General features: G+C 44.7%; 1 protein-coding gene across 1 annotated transcript in view; it reads left to right on the top strand.

The window, feature by feature from the left end:
* Positions 1–8,270: 8,270 nt before the first annotated feature.
* The window catches only part of LOC104544919 (protein crumbs homolog 2-like), a 34,925-nt gene continuing 22,910 nt past the window's right edge, over positions 8,271–20,285 (top strand). The window contains exons 1-3 of the mRNA XM_010189924.1: positions 8,271–8,461; positions 16,877–17,578; positions 19,869–20,064. Coding sequence (XP_010188226.1) covers positions 8,389–8,461; positions 16,877–17,578; positions 19,869–20,064 — 971 coding nt within the window. The 5' untranslated portion in view covers positions 8,271–8,388. The remainder of the gene's footprint in view (positions 8,462–16,876; positions 17,579–19,868; positions 20,065–20,285) is intronic.

Below are 20,285 nucleotides of genomic sequence, written 5' to 3'. Positions count from 1 at the left end.
AGGGGTTGGACTGGATGAGCTTTTGAGGTCAGTGAAGCCCCTTTTGAGGTCCCTTCCATCTCCAAACATTCTGTGATTCTGTGACTGCTCAGCCTCTGGTGCAGGGTGTAGGATAACATTTTGCTTTTGACGATGTGTACAGTGCTGAGCTAAAGAGATATCAAAGCAAAGAGAATGAATTTAATTTCCCAGTTACACAGCCCTTCTTTAAAAAGAAGCTTTCAAATGTCTCTCACTTGAAAAAGACCCTGCAGGTTAGAAATGAGATTTCTTTTTAGAACAAAGCCCTGATCTGCATTACTAATAACAGCTGAGGTCATTAAAATGGAAAGAATTTCCCTTTGAATTTCTTTTGAGCAGTATCTGCACGCTCTGCGTCACTGGTGGTCGTCTGTCTTTCCCCCCAGTTTGATCCACTAGGACAGTGCAGTGATAATTTGTTTTCCTCTTCAGGTTCTTCCTGGTTCTAATATTCTACCTAGAAGAAGTGTTTTAGACCCTGTTATAATCATACAAGTTCTGTAAATTCATTCTTCCATTGCTATGCACAAAGTGTGTGTTCTTGGCATCCCTGAACATGTCTCTGTCTGTGCAGTAGCATTTTAACATTCCCTGTGTGCCCCAGGGCTTTTTTAACTGATGAAACTCTCCAATCTAAAGCACCTTCTCTTTTTTCATCATTTTTTCTTTCCCTTTTGAGTGTTTCCCTGCTCTCTCCAGAGCCATTAGAAGTTCTGACTGTGCACTTCAGGAGATCAATATGCTTTTGGTATTCAGAGACATTATCATTCTGAGGCTGGCTGACTAGTATGTATTCATCTTATTAACATCTGCTCAAAATTCCCAACGTCCCACCACAGCTAACAGAGAACGACCGTTTTGTCCTTGGTCAGGCTCTGTGGATCGGGTGCCTGGCACCTGCCTTATTGTTGGACAGATTCCGTTTCACTCTTTGCTTTGACCCTGTTTCAGCCCTGGAAGCTCCATTTCAGCTGCAGATGGATGAAGGAATTGGGAGGCATTGTGGCCATCGCTGCCGTGGCAATTCCTGTGGGTTACTGCCCAAGTAATTTATTTGGTTCCTGAATGGTAGGAGCCTGTTCTCGCCTAACAGTGAGATTCTGTGAGCCCACGAGGATGTGCTCATCATCGAAGAACCATTTTTGTAAAGCAACAGAAAGAGAGAAGAGATCAAGTCCTCTGCTGGGCAGAATCTGGAAATCACTGTCCTTACTGTCTAGTTTAATGGAGGGTTATGAGCTCTGAAGTCATGGAAAGAGGGTGAGCTGTGGCTTTGACTCCGGTGGTGATGCGAATACAAAATGTCAGCTTTATGATTTTAGCAGAAATTGCCAATAGGGTTAAGTTACTGAGGGGAAATAAACAAGGAAACTGGAGTTAAGTGTGTAACAGAGTTGAAGTTAATAGCCAGGAGTGAATTCACTATTTTAAAATCATGCCTGAAGGACATAACCTCCTACAGAATGGAAAGAAACTGTTTCAAGGTAGAAATACAATGTGTTGACATTCCTGGCTTTCTCCTGCACATTTTGGTTGCTTTTGGTTTCTCATTCATCTACTCCTGAAAGTTGGCTGCTATGGTAAGAGGTGCTGGATCATTCACACGTAGTGCACACTCTTGAAGGCTACCTAGGGTTAACTCTGACTAGCAAAGAAAAATCCACAGTAATCATCAGCTCATTCAAGATTTCAGGGAAATGGCTGTATGATTCCCCACCTTATAGGAGGAAGTGTCATAACAGCCCATATAATTGACAGGGTTGCAAGTTGGCCCGTTTTTTACCTTTCTAAGGGAAATGGAGCTGTGATATCTCAGAAATACTGGGTGCTGTGTAGGGCTGAACCTCCGTGTTAGATCATCTGGCCTGAATCAAATGAAATGCAGAAGTGAAGGGAACCGGTGTTTTAACAAACTTTACAGAGTGGTAGAAATGGAACTGAAGATATTTTCATTTAGTCCCACATAGTCCAGGTGACCGTGGTTTGTCATTTTCTCAGAACACACTCATAGAGATGTTCTCCTTGCTTCTTGGATTCCGTTTTCTCCAGAGTGGTTGCCCTACTGACCTTCTGGGAGGTGACACTGGCAGAAATACGGAACATCCCTCGGTTCAGGGTCATGCATTAAAAAGACTTTAGGATCAAATGGAGTTTGAATCTTCAGCCAACGATATATTTTTTGAAAGTATTGATAGGCCTTCACAAAACCTCTGTGAGTCACTGAACGTGCAGGTTAGCAAAGCTAAAGATCCAGAGATTGATTCGTACACCATGGAGTGACATGAAATTCCTGTAGCTGTTCTACTATTACGGGAAACTCAGCCATCTCTACTTTGGCTTGCCTTCTGGTCACAGATAGAGGACAGGAAATTTTTTGGAAGTCATGTCCTGTAATAGAAAGAGGAGGCCCTAAAGCTGAGTTGGAAGCAGAACGATTCATCATTTGCCCAGATAGTATGGCCAGGCTGGCAGGTGCAGTCACTCCCAAAGCAAATGAGAATTAAATTGTCAGGTTTGTGACTTCTGTCTCATAAAACATTCAGGCATAATAAATGATGCTGACAAACTGGCCTTGGCATGGAAAACTTCTTTAAAAATACGAGATGCTGCTTCTTACTGGGATATATATATAGGGGTGACTTAACTGCAGCAGAGTTTCTTAGGGGTAAAATGGATAATGTTCCAATAAGCTGTCAATTGTCATGTTTCTATCTGCAAATGATACATACAATTGGTGAGTGGCAAGCCTGGATTGGCATTAGACATCTATTTTAAAGTACCGGTATTTTTCCCATGTTTCTTCCCATAGTTCTTGGGAAGTTTCTAGACCCATCCACTTGAATATATTGTGTACTACCTCATAAGGCACCTCATAAGATACCTGGATCAGACTTGGAGGCAATTTCTTGAATGGAGCGTTCATTAGGGTGCCAATGCACAAAAGTGAGCTCCACTTCTTCAGCTTCTTGGAGAAAATTACTCATTCTGCAACATTTGGCGCATCCATGGTCTGCATCCATTTCACTTCCTGCCATCAACTGTGGTGAGAAGGTCCAGTTTTCCCTGGAGGCTTCATTAGGGAGCAGACTGCACATGAAGGCTGTGAGAGACTGCAGGAATTACAGCTGGGAGGAACATGAGGCAGAGCTTGCTGATGCTTCAAAGGTGTCATTTCCATGGCAGACAGATGTCATATGCAGGACTTTGAGGCTGGACTCTGCTTGGGAACACACAGCTCACATGGTACAGCTTCATCTGTTTGTTTTTCAGGTCTGGCTAGAGGCTTTTCTAAAATTTCCTTTTCCCCACCCCTGTGTTTCGCCTTCACAGAGCCCGAACGTTTGCATTACAAAGTTCCTTTCACCCAGGCTGTGCTGCAGGGCAGAGCTCTCTTCCTTCTGCTCTGATTGTAGGTTCCTTTGGTTCTGGCTGAGCATTTAGTTTTTACCCTGAAGCCTGCTAAGCGCCCTAGGCACCGGCACGACTCCATGGTTGCCAGCAATGCAGATGTTTGTAATAAACAGCTAATTCGGAAGGTTGCCTTTCGAAGCTGTTTCTAGGCTGGTAGCTCAGCAACCTGCCCAGCACTGCCCTCCCGTGGCATGAGAGGCTCCCTTTAGGCAGCGATAGTCCTGGTGAAAAGGGATATTTAGAAGAATACTGGATCATTTTGACAAAACCAGCAGCAAAGTGGCCTCTCAGTAGTCAACACCACTACAAAGCACTTGGATCCAGGCAACGTGTTGGACACATCCTTCTTCCTGCTATAACATTTTACTGCAGAAAATGTTGTCTGAGCCCTTTTTTACTCTGTTAGCTGCTTCCTGTTAGCTGCTCAACACGCTTCTCTTCCAGCTGCCAAAAGAGGCCCCTTGGAAGGAATTCACCTCCACCAAGGCAGCTGTGAGCAGGGGAAGAGGATCTAAGGCGCTCAAAGCTGACCTGCAGCACTGCAGCACGGCCTTGCTTAGATCAAAGGCTGCGTACATGGTTCTGCCTGACTTCTTTGACTTCCTTTAGAGATAACTTGGCAGAGGTATGGCCCTGTCTTTACTACAGCCTCGTCTGCCCGTGTTGCGAGTGGGCTTTTCCATTGGAGAGGGAGATGTAGGTGCTTGTTTTGGTTCTTACTATTTGTTCTTTTTGGGATTGAGGCGGGTAATGAAGATCTCTGCGCAGGCAGACAATATTGCAAGGCAGAGTAGGTGACTTAGGAGTTCAGGCAAGTCTGCTCTTAATTTGTCCCCTCAAATCCTAACCCTAGACCTCCCATAGTCTGCTGACAAATACAGGAATCTTCCAAGAAATTGCTGGTGATACTGATTAGAAAAACTTCTGCTTAAGATGTCATTTCTCTGCAGAAGTGATATTCTTTTAAGGAGACCTGGTGATGTCCCAGTTTCTCAGTTAAGGCAGGATTTCACTGAGGTTTTGTTCCCTGTTTGGATCTGTGTGACTGACAGAAATCATGAGTTTGAGCCCGTTTGCTGGTGCTTCACAAGAGAGAAAGTCCATTGCCACAGGATGGCGCCTGATGGCCACACTTTCAGGGCTGCACATATACAAAGAGTGAGTTAGTATGGGATAAGTACGCTACATGCAGTCTTAATTCACGCAGGTATTTCCTATGAAACTCCAGGCTCTTCTGATGTGTGGATGTTGCAGTAGGTTCAGTGTGCTGCTTGGCACAGTCTGACAGCATTTCAGTATCTGTGTAGCTGCATTGGTTTGGCAGTGCTGGTGATACATTGATTTCTTTTCAACTCTGCTGTTTCCACACAACAGCCTTCGCTTGAGTTTGTGCGGTGCAGAAAGGACATCTAGCGGCCAGATGGAAAGTGGTGCCGGTGCACGTTAAGGCCAATTACTTTGGTTATAACAACAAAAAGCAAGTTTTGAGTTAGAGATTGGACCCCGGAGAACCCTCGAGCATTACATCACCAAACTGTATTTGAACATTTCGTTTACAAAAGTGGCCTGTGAGGCTGTAGGCTTAAAATTCTAAAACCTGAACTTTTAAAAAATATACCTGGCACTTTTCAGCAGTGGTTGAGAGCAGAAGAGCACACTGGAGCAGTTGTTTTTTGCACTGCTTTTGAGTGGCACTGGAAGTTTGTTTCTTTACTAGCTCGGTTTCCCAGGCTCGCAGTCTGCAGCCACTGTTAGCATGGACTCCTTTGTTTATGGTTTGTGCCTAATAATCCTCAGAGGGCAGAGCTGGGGTGAAAGCAGATTTTATTGATGGTATCTTGCATTTTTCACTTCAGAAAAGTAGATCTGTATTCAATGGTGAGGTTCCAGAACTGTAAGGAGGGAAGGTAAGGCTTTCTCTGAGGCAGCTGCAACGTGTGCATATGACAGGAGATGGGAATGCCTTTCTTCTTACCAGTTTCTGTCTTGTGATATTTGCCATCATATCACATGTCTAAGCTCTAGCATCCAATCTGTAATATTAGGATTATTTTAAGCCCTGTGTGAGGAAAGATTGTGGAAGTCATGCAAGTGTACATTTTTCTTTGAATGGAAAGTGCAGGCTGTTTTGCTTAGGTACTTTGCCACACAGTTCATTCTGAACTGTTTGTAGAAAAATGTGTAGGATTGTTTTGTGAAAAGTGTACAAAAACAGTGCAGAATAAGAGGACAGAAAGGTTCTGCTGAGGACCTCGGACCTTGTCTCTCCCTTTTCTCTTAATCCAGCTTGCCTTCTACTGCCCCATTTTCATGGCATGCATTTCCGGCTTGCAAAGTTTCCTGCCTACCAGCTGAGAATAGAATAGAAGCCCTGCTGTTACGCTGGCCTTAAGTCTCTTGTAATGAGTGTTACACCAATGAAAGCAGCTGTGTCCTTTGGCTCTAGTTTTAATTCTATGTTAAAGAGCAGATTATACCAACGTTGGACTGCAGCGATGTGGAGGCAGCACAAACCACGGCCAGTTTGGGGAAGGCTTTAGCAAGGATGACTAAGGGCTTGGAGCTTATGCTTTAGATAACAAATCCACCCAATTGTGCTCCTGCTTTGGAAATGTAGTCAAGCCTAACAAATCAGGGCCTTAACAGAGTTGCATTAGGGTCCTTTAATTGGACTAAGCTGGTTAATACCCACATTGGCTTGTGTATGCCCAAGGGTCCAGCACAGCAATGGTCTGCCATTTGTGCTGGCAAAATCTCATAAAATTGCAACCATGAACATTGAAAAAATTAAATTCTAATATCCTCACAGGTAGACACTGGGTTACTTTGATTTTTATAAGGAAGTTGGATGTCTTGACCTATGCAGACCTCATTAGTTTGAGTTTTGAGCGTCACTAAATGAGCCTTAAGTCCTGGCAGACCACGTGGATGTGCTGGCAGGTAACAGTGGTCATAGACAACAAATGAAGACATTTTTTGAGAGGATCATCCCGTGTAACCTGCTCCAACCCCAGAACCTGCAGTATGTGTGTCCTGGCAGCAGCGCAGGCATGACAGTCTCGCCTCTGGCTGAGGAAGATTTTTGGCTGGGAACCAAATACTGCTGCCATTTCCCACTTTCTCAGGTGGGGAGATTTGTTACACTAATTCTGTTTTATGGAAGCTGAGCATGTCCTTCAGGTAGACGTGTGAGCTGTGAATTACTACGAATAGTTTTATTTCCCAAGTGTTGTGAAGCATTGCACTCATCAGCTCACAGAAGTGCCTATATTCAGTCGAGGAAGAATGGTGGTTTCTCGCAGTGTTCGTTGTGCAATAGATTCATATGTATTTGTTTTGATTTGGAAAAGGTGACGTTTGAGGAGGCCGATTCTTGCAGGTGAGGCAAAATATTTCTGAGCAGAAAGATTCTGCGTGTCAGCTTTGGTTAAGTCTCCTGACAACAAAATGAGACTCTCAGGAGAGAGAAACGAGTTCCAGATGGCTGTGGTAAGTGGCAAGAAACTAATACTGAGGCTGGGCTTGAGAAAACAGGCTGAGGACACCAGAGATGAAAGTGGGGGCAGGGTGGTCCAGATAAGGTTGATAACAACATGATATATCATCTCTGGAGCATTCCAAGGCAGCATAGTGAGATGAGCCATTTGGTCCTGAATTGCAGTGGTTTCGGTGAAAATGTGCACTGTGACTGTTCTGCTTTCTGCACACAAGGTAAAAGCAATGCAGTAAATGTCCCATTACCCTGCACATGGCCCGTCAGCCTCTGTCAGTGCTCTGCAAGGGTGCCGAAATAATATAAATTACTCTTTGTGGGATTGCTGTTGTTTTCATCAGGTGCAGCCTAGGTCTGTCTGCACTGGTTCCTTGCTATTTTGCACACTTCTTGTTCAAATTAGGAATTTGTATGGCGTCTTACCTGCCTTCTATTTTTAGTTGTCAGTGGAAGAGTGAGGCAATGGACGTAATTCTCATTGGGTTAACTTAATCCAATTGTCACGTGGATTTAGTGGTATTTAGTAGGTCACAACTAAGTGTGGGCTCTTAGTTGTAACTCTTTTTCCAGTTGCTCTCATAAAACAATGGACACTGATAATTTTTATCACTTCTGAAACTAAACGCATGCATCTAAAGGTGGTGATGTGATCGGTACTTGTGTTGTGCAGATATTTCTTCTGTTGATCTCTGTAACTGTTCCTTAATTGGGAAGAAGGTTCATGTGCGTTTTGTGGGTTTGTGTGTCTTGTGGGATCACACATCTCATGATGTATGGAGACGGCAGGAGGGACTAATGTGGACTAACTCTGCTCTTTGGGATTAACTGTACACATTTGTCTTATTTTCTCATTGAATAAAGCAGCCTCTATCAGAGAATTGGGATTGATCCACGTCTGGAATTGGTTTGTAAATATGAGCTGATATGGAAACCTGCATCCTAGAAGTGACCCCCAGCCACCTCAGTCCCCAGGCCCGTTCTCCCGTCACAGCTATGGAGGAGACACCAGGTTGGTTTTCTTCGTTATGCAGGGGGAGTTCAAAAAGAAAAAAGCAAGTGGAAAACCACTCAGGGTCCTTTTTCCTTTTTGCCTTGTACTGTGAACCTCCCAGTTCTTCAGTTTCTCCCTGCCTCTGACAGCCTGGGCTTTTCTCAGTCGCGGGCCTGTAAGCCCTTCAGCTGCTGTGCCGGTAAATCCGCCTTGCTTTGCCCCGTGCGGTTCAGTCCGTGTGATCCAGGCAGTGTTTTCCCTTTGCTCCAGGAGAATGAGTGCAGCATCGGAGAGCGAACAGGGACTCTGTCCACTGTGTCAGTGCTAGTTCCCGGTCCCACAGAGCATGGAGCCAGTGCCTGTAGCAGGGAGAATTCGCTGAAGTCCGTGATGTGGGGAGAGCTGCTCTTTGGTAGCTTCCAACTCCTGCTTCTCCCCAGAGGTTTTTAGAACAGCCACTCTGAAACTTGTCATGGAATTAAAGAAAACTACAGCCAAGGCGTACAATGCTGCTCTCCTGCTGCCACTTTTCCTCTTATTCTGGGGTAAGTTTTCATTTTCTGTGCCTGATTCTTACCCAGCCGCTATGCGGTAACTTTGGATGAGATCTGTGACATGCCCTTGTGTTGCGATGGTAACGGAACAAAATGTCACTCTCAGTTAGATCTGAAGCCTGAAAACTTCTTATCTGAGAGATAAACAGGTGTTTCATTCTAGATACGTTTTTCCTTCTATTTATTTCCTGTCTCCTTTCGTCTTTCTCCCTGTCCACGTGTATGTATGCATTTAATCACAAGAGCTGAAAGTGTGAGCACTTTTATGTAATTAAGAGTTGAGCTATTATAGTAACCATTTTTGCCATTGAAAAGTTCTGAATTTTACATACAGAAGAAACACAGAGCTTTCTATCCATTCTATATGCTTTAGAAATATATTTAGGCAAAAAAGGAGTGTACCCAGGGGTGTACACTAATGTGCTGAAGTGCCAAATACCTCTGGTACAAAATGTGGAGGAAGAGGTACACGAGTCTTGTCACCTAGAAATTTTGTATAAAGCAAATTCATCCTGAAGCTTCACCAAGATGAGGTAACAAAATAGTCTATCACACTGATGGGAGGTTTTGGCTTGCTTTGGTTTTCCCCATTGAAAACTTCTTTTATAGCCAAAGCACATGCTCAAGTATACTGGGATTCTTCAGGTTCATGTGAACATGTCTCTGGGCTCCAAAAGTCACCCTTGTATACAATTTGTTACTCTCCCTAAAAAATAGATTTCTCTGTTTCTTCTGGAATGGGTGCCTGGAGATCTGCTAGGCCTGGACATCTGTTTTAGTCATCTCTGGATTATAAGGTCGTGTCAGGAGCATGTCCAGCCTTTTGAAGGAAAGTATGACTGGGACTGAACCGGCCTCCTTATCCTTTCCTGGGCACTGCCAGGCCAGTATCTCTATTTAAAAGTCCTGTTTGGTTTCCACCGAGCTAAGACAGAAATGATCGATGACATGAAGAAGTGGAGGTAAAATACGGAGAACAGGCAGAAAATACAGTCCAGGTGCCCTTTCTCTGCTAATATCTGCTGAACTCTCCATTTGGGATTTTCTCCCATTACTGGGTGATGTTTATGTACTTTTTGAGAGTTGGAGAAAGTTTGCAACTTTTCCTTTGATTCCCCAATGGTTCTTTTTTTCTCTCTGAAGCCTCCCTAAATTTCCTTTGCTCTGATCACCTCAAAGAATAAGAAAGTCAAAATAGGTGGTTTTTTTGTCAGATTTTTTTTTTCCCTTCTTGTACCAACTCCTTTGTTTGGTGCATTCACTTCAAGTGCCTGGAATTCCTCTGGCCATGGGGAAGCAGCGGGACTGTCTTTTGTATCTGGTAACCATAGCTACTGCTCTGGAGTGTGGAGCAATTATGAATGCTTTTAGCTGGGCAAAGGGAAGGCCCATTGCATGTGTGGTATTGCTGGCCTGGTTCTGGGCATTTGTGCTGTTTGACCATTGCACTCACAGCTCTTGGACACTCTTGGACACAGCTCTTTTCTGGAACAGTGACTTACCAAGAACATGGTTTTCTTTTGGAGTGCAGGTGGATGACATCTCTTGCTACAGCCAGCAAAGCTCAAGGGAAGTGGTGATTTCCACAGCCTTTCCACCTGCTCCTATTTTGCAAGGGGGATTCTGCCAGATTTTAACTGTAGTGGATGGTGTTATTTACGTAGCACTTGTAGCATTTTAAGGCCACAAAGAAATGACTTTTCTTGCCCTTGTGAGGCATATGACTACTTTTCAAAAATTATTTCTAATTGTGTGACTCCAGAGGTCATTGAAGCTCAGAGTGGCTAAGTTCTTTGTTCAAAAATGTTGAGAAAATTTTGTTTATCCAGATGGCCTATTGCAGGCCATAACCATAACACCGCCCTGCAGCCAGATCCACACCATCTCCAGTAGCTTAAGATAAACCCCAGAGGGACAGTGGTGCACACTCTGCAGGTGTCTCCAGTTGTACTGCTGCTTTCTGTGTAATGGGCAGAATAGCTCTCAATTTGTTGTGTTGTAAAGGAGATTCTGGAGGGCAGAACGAGCATCTTCTCATTTCTATTCCCACAGCATTTCTGTTCTCTAGCCAGCAGTGAGCACAATAATTCACATACCTTTGGCCCAGAAAGTGCTTTGGACGCCTACTGAGAGGGAACATGTGCAGACAAACCTTTTTTCTGGTAGTTTGCTGTCTGCTCTAACGCAGGCTCTTGAGATTAGCTGGGACACACAGGCAGCTGAAATCTTCGTCGCTTCAAAACCTGGAAACAAAGCAATACAGTCTTTTCAGCTGTGTTGTTGATTGTCAGTATATTTAAATAGGACTTGGAAATTAAGGCTTGTGACTCAATCTGGTTACTGAATACACAGGAACCCCCCCTGTCTCAGTGTTTGATCTGTGGAAATGGCTGAGAGATCAGAGAATGTGTAAACTGTGAAGGTCAGTGTGGAGGAGTGTTTGTTAAGGGAAAATACTGGGATGCTATAAGCACAAAAGATCAAAGAGCTACTGTGGCAGTACATCCAATACTGCCATAAAACATGGATTTATGCCTTCTGTCTTTCTCCAAGTTCTAGGAGTTACATCTGCAAATCTGTGTTAAAATAGTGAACAGATAATGAAAAGGAGCTAGCTGGCTACTTGTCCTGTGTTCAGAGTAAGTTTGATTCCCTGAAGTGGTATTTCTGATGAATGCTGTTAATGCCTCTGGCCATAACATTGGCACTGCTCAGCCCTGTGAGTTGCTGCCCACCGGTTGGCACCATTTAGCAATTCACTGGGCAAGCTGGGTGGGAGAGAGTCAGAAATCAGCGTTCTGCTTCTTTCAGAGGGTAAATATGATGCACGTTTCACAAGGGGAAACTGACCCACTTGTTCCTATGCCTGTCCTAATGAAAGTCTAGTGGTCTCGGCCTTTATAAATTCTTTATGAATAGGTTACATTAGTAGACTGTGTACCTGGCTTTGGCATTAAAGAGTTCTGTCACACCAAAAACCTAGCATGCAAATGTTGTGGTTTAAAACTTGTTGGTCACCAGTAACAAAGAAAAACAATGTAAGGAGTAGTCTGGGAAGTGATGAACACACGAATCCATCTAAAACTTTGGGTAGGAAAAACTGCAACCTGCAGTGTGTCAGGGACTTTTTAAATTAGTATCCAAACTGGTAGGTGGGTAAGATACTGGGCTTGGGTGCTTAATCTACCAGAACTCTACAAGATATATCAAAGGCATGAATAATAAGGCAGTTTTTTAAATTACTCCTGTAGAAGATGCTATAGGCATTGCTAGGATCCCTAGTGTCTTGCTGGACCATTTATTCAGTATTGTCTTAGAGGCACTAGTTGCTGATTGCCAACATTGCTTTCAGATTATCTAATCTTTAAGTGATGGGGTTTTTTTGTCTAGGTGTCATGTCTTGCTTCACAGAGATTGTCAGATCTGGTAAGCTGGTAAACTGAGATAATAACTATGGTGATTAGATTCAGCCAGTAGAGAGTATTTCAGCCTGTGTTTTCACTGAAGTATCATTTCTTCCTTTCCTTTCGTACCATTTGCACAAAAAAAGAAAAAAAGAAGTAAGTGGTTGCTATGGAAAAATAGAGAGGAAGAACTTGACTCTGGGCACCAGGATCTTGAGGGGAATTGGTTATTCCTGATCCTAATAGTGGGAGAGGGAGCAGGTCATAAGTGGGAGCAAGCTGCTTCAGCAGAGCTTCTGGTGGCTGCCAGAGGTGGGAAGCTGCTGCAGCTCAGGGGCTTGGTGGTTGTGATCAAACATTGGTGTCTTGGAAAGTTTCCCATGCCCACATCCCATTTTCTGATGTTGAACAGAAAAGCCCACTGTTAAAGCAGCTGTCAAAAGATGCCCTTTACTGTGTTAAACAGGAATACAGATTATAGAATAATATAATACAGGGTAGGTTAAAACTCAGAGCCAATTGTTAGCATGACATGAGCTTGTCAGTAGTCTCAGAGCATTTCAGGGCCTTGTTTTCTGCTGCTGTTGTTACTAGGAGCAGGTGCTATGCTCAGGCCTGGGAAGGAAAGGTTTAATCTCTGTGTCAAGAAGGAAATGGGGCTTGTAAAGCCCTATGATATATGTGTAAAACCACCAAAAAAGGCCTTGGATGCTCCCTGGACAAGTACACTGAAGGTGCTTCCTCAAGCAGGGTTTGATTTTACCCTCCCTTCCTTCTGAAGTTAGCAAGGGTGGGGAAGAGAGAGGGTGAAGAGCATGAAAGCCCCTTTCCAGGCCTGTCCAGGCCTCTTCCCCGGTGTGTGATGCTGGGAACAGGCCGTGGCGTGTACCCTTTCACTAATCCTTTACATTGACCAGGACAGGGAAAGATCAGCAGAGGTCAGCAGGGATTTACTAATATAAGCACATGCCTTCCTGTTGTCGTGGAGACAGAACTCTTTCCATTCTTTTATTCAGAGTTTATTTAGTAGTTGTGTTGCTCTGATACTTGAGATGGAGGGGTTCCCTTTCTACCCTTGGTCTCAGTATCTTTCTGTAGTGGGAAATGTGCTGGGGTGATCCTCAGGGGCACAGTCTGACTGGTAAGAACTGCACCAGGCTGGGCTGTTCAGCGTTCACAATTCCTCCAGCTCAGTTATTATTGCAGTGCAGTTTGAAGCTGCTCTCCTGCTGTTCTCACCTCTTGGTGGTAAAGTGTCTTTTTTTCCATTTATTGTAGCGAGTGGGGCAGGTGAAATACACCTGTAGGAAGTCTCTTTCTCCACAAGCCTGCAGTGCCTTTTTGTAAAAGATGATGGTCGTAGGGAGCAAGATTTGAAATAGCATGGAAGTCAAGGGAACTCAGTAACAAACCCATGTACCAAAGGTACTTAATACATCATGACTGGGTCATAATTTTAGAAACATAAATCAGTACTCGTCTTTTCCAAAAGTATATCACTGAAACAAGAGGAGAGTATCCCAGAGTCCTGTTTGTTGCAACTTGTTTAACTGAAAACAGAAGTGCTATACCAGGAGATGCAGTGTGTGAACACTTCTCTGTCTGGGAATCCTTCACAGTAAAAGGTTCTTGAGGAGGGTGCACTTCCCTTTGCTCTGCTCAGTTCATGTCATGGGGAAACACTGTTGTGCATAAGGGTAGCCTGATTACCTCTTAAAAGCGTTGCAGCTTCAGACTGGTATTTTACATCCTATTTTTAAACATTTTTTTTTTAGTTGGTCTGTGGGTGATGTGAATTGTGCTGGTTTTCTGGGAAAGAGAAGCTGAAGGGGTGAGAAAAGTTGGACATCTGTGGACTTGATTCTTGTAGCTTTGTCATCCTGTTGTCTCGGAAAGCCCCACTTCTGATCCACCCAAAGACAGGAAAGACACAACTCCTGTTATCGTTAATGTTCCCATATTCACCCCTGAAATTTCACAATATGTGTGAGATAATGGAGAACGGGCAAAGTTGAGGGTTTTTTAAAAGAAAAGGACAGAAACTTTGCTACAGCTCTTTTGAGAAGCTGCTCCTCCTCCTGCAGTCTTTATCAGTTCCCACAGCTCTGCCAGTGCAGTGCTGCAGCACCCGGTCCTGCTGTGCTGAAGCAGGGGATTCCTCAGGACTCTTTTTATGGCAAGAAAACTCGCTGTTGCCACCACCCTTTGACAAGGTGATTTAGTAAAGGTATAAAGTGTAAAATGACTGAAGCCAGTTATTAAAACAGAGCCTGGTAATGCAGCTTGTTTGCCTTGAAGTGATACAAAAGGTCACAAACCTCACCTTTTAGGGAAAATCTCTGTCAGCTACCTTTAAAGTGTAAAACCAGACCTGTCCTGGCAGAGCTCAGTGAATGCTTTAAATGTGACTCTGTTGGCCTTTGAAGTTCCTCCTAATCCACCCCTAAATGCCTGGAACATTTTCTTCAAAGAAACTGTAGTCTTCTCCAGTTTCATTTCAGAGTAGGGTTGCAGGATGGTGTGACTGCAATATATTTGCAAAAGCAAACATCACTGCTTCATATTCTTGTGAAACATAAAGGAAAAAATCCCGAGAGTCATAATTAATTCCACCACAAATACTTTTGTGGAAAACTATGAACTCTTGTCATTCAATGACTTTTTGGACCTGATTTTTTTCCCCGTTTTCATGAAACAGCATAGTCTGAATTACACGTTTTCCTGGTTGGTATGTTGTACAGCAGGGAAACCTAATTTACTCATTATGCTTATTAGCATTTGGTGCATATTCATATAATGATCTGTTCCAAAATTGAGAGGATTTATTGTATGCCCTAGGACTGATGGGTGAAAATAACAAAACCAGAGCTAAAATCATCATATGTGTTCTTTCTCAAGCTAGGTGGTAGTCTAAGGCTTTGGTACCTATTTAGTACAGGCAAGTGTAGGGTCTTGCATCTAGGGAAGAACACTGCCATGTACCAGTGCAGGTTGGGGACTGAGCTGCTGGCGAGTAGCACAGCAGAAAGGAACCTGGTGGTGTTGGTGGACAGCAGGATGACCATGAGCCAGCGATGTGCCCTTGTGGCCAAGAAGGCCAATGGCATCCTGGGGGGTATGAGGTTAGTAGGTTAGTGGTTAGCTGGTCGAGAGAGGTTCTCCTTCCCCTCTGCTCTGCCCTGCTTAGACCACATCTGCAATATTGAGTCCAGTTCTGGGCCCCTCAGTTCAAGAAGGACAGGAACTGCTTGAAAGAGTCCAGCAGGGCCACAAAGATGACTGAGGGAGTGGAGCATCTCCTGCTGAGGAGCAGCTGAGGGAGCTGGGTCTCTTTAGCTTGGAGCAGAGGAGACTGAGGGGTGACCTGATTAATGTTTATAAATTTGTAAAGGGCAAGTGTCAGGAGGAAGGAGCCCGGCTCTTCTCAGTGACAGCCAATGCCAGGACAAGGGGCAATGGGAGCAAGCTGGAGCATAGGAGGTTCCATGTGAACGTAAGAAAAAACTTCTTCACTGTGAGGGTGACGGAGCACTGGAACAGGCTGCCCAGGGAGGTTGTGGAGTCTCCTTCCCTGGACGCGTTCCTGTGTGACCTGGTCTGGTGATCCTGCTCTGGCAGGGGTTGGACTGGATGAGCTTTTGAGGCCCCTTCCAACTCCTGATATTCTGTGATTCTGTGAATTCTTGCAGAAGTCGTTCTGAACATGCAGGGGACTTGGTCTCTTTTTAATCCGACTGCTTCTGGCCTGTGAGAGCACGGGCTGGGGCTGGTTACTCATTAAGGTACAAAGGCTCCTATCTCCTGCCCAGGAAAGCTCTTTTGCAAATCGTTTCCTGTGCTCCCACTCTTTAATTGCTGCAGAGATTCCAGGCAGATTCCGTCATCCTTGTTTTCTGCCTGACTGGGAATCTGAGAATAAAAGGGTTGATGGCAGAATAATGAGATTGCTGGACAGTGCAATGCACAGCAACTCTCCCCAGCATCACATGAGAGAGGAATGGAGGGGTGGGCGTAGAGATGATGCTGGGAAGAGAAAGGGCTGTCTAAATCCCTGAGCACTCTCCCTCCCCCATCAGCACTGCCTCTTAAAAGAAGACTTAGAAACACCGCAGTCTTTTGGAAAGAATTTGGGGGAGGTCAGGGCAGGGGCAGGCTTTTGTAAACCAAAGACTCCTCTAAATCCCTTTCAGGCCCTGGCATCGGATGCCTCTACCTTCAGGTACAGACACTGAGGAGCTGATGGGGCAGTAAGCTGATAGAAAACCACTGACACGGATTAACTACTGGATGTGTAGAAGGTGCACCAGAGCAAGGCAGACATGACCAAAAACGGGCTGGGATAATGATGGCATAAATGAGAGAATGTGTAAGGTCAGCTGAGAAGTGATGCTGTGGTGTGTGATCGTGGCAGATCCTTAGCATGGAGTATGACATGGTAAAAACACCATTTCTCAACCAGTGGTGCTGCAGTGAGGCCAGGGGTGCTGAGCTGTGAGTAACTGGACGTAACATCAGAGTAACTGGAGTTTCCCAGAGACTGATTCCTGTCACCAGCTGGCCCACAGTCACGTACAGAAGGCAGCAAAAAAGGCAAAGAGCTGCTTACACAACAGCATCTAAAAACAGGGTTAAATGCTAGTGATTGTGTGACTTCCAATGCTCGACCAAGTCAGGACTGTCTCACCAGCAGCAGTAGCTATTTCTCAGATACATTTGCTCTTTCATGAGCTCTGCCTTTGCTTTGTGGCCATTTTTCATAGACATTTCCAAAACATCTGCTCTGTAGGTTTTTGCAGAGTTACTTCCAAGTTTGGAGGTTTCCTCGCACTTGTAAGGGAATCAGTCTGGGAAGTCTCTACCCCACAGCATCTCCTATGTATCCAGGAGTGGAGCAGAACAAGAAATGGGATCAGAAGGCTGCAGTGGGATGTGGTGATCAGCAGAAGAGCTTTCTTCCTTAGGGCTATATCTGCTGACTAACAAAGGTCTCTTTTCTCAACAGGAACTTCATTCTCTGAAAACGATAGCAGCTGTTCATCATCCCCATGTGAGAATGGTGGGAGCTGTAAGGATTTGAAAGTGGGTTACCAGTGCACCTGCCCTGTGGAGCCTGTGGCCTACACGGGTGTAAACTGTGAGCGTCTCTATGATGCATGTGATAAACACGAGTGTCCTGCCCATAGGATTTGCCACGGGACTCCAGGACTCCTGGAATATGAATGCATCTGTATGCCTGGCTTCACAGGTATTGATTGTAACGTTAATATTAATGAGTGTGAGAGCAACCCTTGTAAAGATCCTCATTTTGAATGTGTAGATAGTGTAAATGGATACACCTGTAAATGCCAAACAGGACTGAATGGAGAAGGCTGCCAAACAGAAAGCCCAGTGTGCTCTAGCCACCCCTGCCTAAATAACGGGACGTGTGTCGAGGGTCCTGGGGACTATACCTGCGTCTGCCAGCCTGGCTTCACCGGGGCCAACTGCAGAGACAACATTGATGAGTGCGCCTCCATGCCCTGCCAGAACGGAGCCATCTGCCGAGACAGGGTGAATGAGTATAGCTGTTTCTGTGTGCCGGGCTTCCAAGGATACAACTGCGAGATAGACATCAACGAGTGTGCATCCCGGCCCTGTAGAAACAATGGCACCTGCCTGAATGAGATGGATCACTATGTGTGCAAGTGCGGCCCCGGCTACACAGGTACCTTTCCTGCTCATGTACTAGCCGGGTGGTTGGGTTGCGTCTTGCTGTTCATGAAATTCCACAATTTGCCTGCTGCTGACATGTCTTGTAGTGTTCATAGCTGTCCTGGGAAGCTGTTGGTTTACGGTTCTGAGAGTAAATCTCTGTTGCACGACTTGGATTTCTGGAGTGTTTGGTAATGTGTGTGAATAATGGCGTAGGGCTTCTTGTTGCGGCTTCTGGTCAATAGTTGAGGCTTTGATTTGCATGGATGGATGTGGAGAGGCATGGATCTAAGAGTGAAAATGAGGCGACTGAGACTTGAGTACGAGATACAGAGTAGATGTGATTAGCTCTCAGTGTGGAATTAAGGGAGATCTACAAGAAAAGAGATTTATTATCAGGAAATGTATACTTAGTGTTTCCAGGTGTAACTTATCTCTGCCTATCTGGCCGGTAGTTCCGTGTCCTGTCCTGCAGGATTTTTCTGAGGGAAGTAGCCTTTTTGGAACAAAGTGGCTTTTAGTTGGAGGTTTCTTTTGAAATGGTGAAATTTTTTTGGCATGCAAGAGAAGTATCTCGTTTCTGTGCATCTGTGCTAATAGAGGCTCAGAGAATAATCTTCCCCTGGGAGTTATCTCTGAGGGAGACAGCGGAGGGGGGGTTCTCCTTTCTGCAGCTTTGCTTATCAGAGTGGAATGCAATTGCACTGCGCCCATGTCTGCCTGGTACCACCTCGCACGTGAACTTTCTCAGCCTTCCTCGCTGTCACAGACTGAAGTGTTGGAGGAGTTGGGTTGCTGTGAAGGAATGCTGCTGATTACTGCTGGAATGAGGAGAAGTTACAACATCAGGAATGCAGTCCCTGATGCTGACTTACTCTGATAAAAACAGAGATGAAGGAGAAAACAAAACGGAATTTCTGTGAAGGCCTTAAGGTTACTACTGCTTTTGAGTATCAAGCGTAATTCTGTCTTTGCAAATCGGTTTATTTTTTATCTCGGTGCTGAATCCTCAGTTCAGGAGTGTGGGATTCCCCTGCCAAGGGAACGATAAAACAACCCAGGCAGCTGGAGGAGTTTGTTGTGCTCCGAGTTATTCTTGGAGAAGATTATGTGAAATGTAAGGCTTTGCCGTGTGAGCCAGTGCTCCCTCCAGAGGTTCCAGCACCACTGGCAGCAAGGTCGGGTTGTTTCCTGGTGCTTGCAGCTGGAATTTGGATGAAGGAAGTTTTGCGTGGGTACTGACGGGTTTGAAGCACCAGCTTAGGGGGCCCACATTCCGTCAAGATTAGGGTGGCCACGTCCACTGCATGGTGAGCCTTTGCCAAGAGGGGGATTAGATGGATTGGCAGGTGCCACTGTAATGACTGAGGTTGGAGGTGATGCCAGGCCATGGACAACTCAAAGAGGTGGAATTTGGTATGGTAAGACAGTTGCATAGAATAAGGCTTCCTGTGTGACGTGTGTCAGGGAAAGATGAGATTTTGGGCCAAAAATGTGCAGCTTGCTGTTATTCTTGACTAGTAGTATTGGACTAACACCTGTTTTTTAATAGCATTTCATAATAAAATTGCTTACTAATAACTAGTATCACTGCAATTAGCATTTTGCACTGCTTTAATGCTTTTTTCCTAGGTATCTCAAAGCAAGTCATAAATATTTAAACAAATGGCACAATATTTTGGAGAAGCAGGCAGAGATCACTTTTCCTCTACCCAAAATGCAACTGCCTCTGCTGTAGAACATGATCTGTTTAGTTGCAGTGCAACACAAGTGAAGAGTACGATGTCTAACTAAAACTGTAAGGGCTCTATCCTATCTAAAGGTTAAAATAACACTCACTAGCAGTGTGATTCTTCTCTTCCCATCCCTGTCCTCTCTGCCCTCAAAGGATCCCAAACCAAAGTAGCCATTGGTAGATTTTTAAGAGCTGTATGTAAGATCAAGATTGTATGGCTTACTCAGAAAAATGGTATAATTTTGTGAAGTGCTGACTCACTGGCTGCTACAACAAAGCTGAATGAAGGAGACTGTAGCTTTGCAAATACTGGAAACTACTTTTGATAGAAGACTAAAATCCAAAAGTCTAGACAAAATAATTTTGTTTACAAACAAAAATTCAAGGTCCTTAATTTGTAAGAATCACACACTGTTCGTGAGCTCCCAATATTCTTATGGCAAAGTTAGACCACAATGGTAGCCAGTTTGGGTTGCTAACATGGCTTTTGTGATTCCAGCTCAGAAGTCCAGGCAGCACAGACTTTTCTGGATTTGTAATGCAGATATTTCTCTGTTTTGTAACAAAGGTGTGAACTGTGATGCTGAAATAGATGAGTGTGAGTCAGACCCTTGCCAGAATGGAGCGCAGTGCAATGATTACGTTGGGTTCTACACCTGCACCTGTGCACCAGGCTACCAAGGACTGCACTGTGAGGTGGATTTCAATGAATGTGTCAGCCAGCCGTGCCAGCACAATGGGGCATGCCACGACCTCATTAACAGGTGAGAAATCGGTGTTATTTGGGTAATTAGATACCAAGACTGATGTAAAAGCCTGCTTAGTGTAACCTGTCAAAATTAGAGTAGAAACCTGGGGGGGAATTGGATTTAGTTAAATGGACATCCCAGTGGTCCCAGTGGCAGTAACAAAATGATTGATGACAATAAGGGAGAAGGCCTCTCCCAGCAGCAGAACTCCTGGGATGCTTAAAGCAAGGTAGGAA

Source organism: Mesitornis unicolor, unplaced genomic scaffold, assembly GCF_000695765.1.
Source record: "Mesitornis unicolor isolate BGI_N332 unplaced genomic scaffold, ASM69576v1 scaffold5588, whole genome shotgun sequence".
In the NCBI taxonomy this organism is placed as follows: Eukaryota; Metazoa; Chordata; class Aves; order Mesitornithiformes; family Mesitornithidae; genus Mesitornis; species Mesitornis unicolor.
This window is presented reverse-complemented; position numbering and strand designations above follow the sequence as displayed.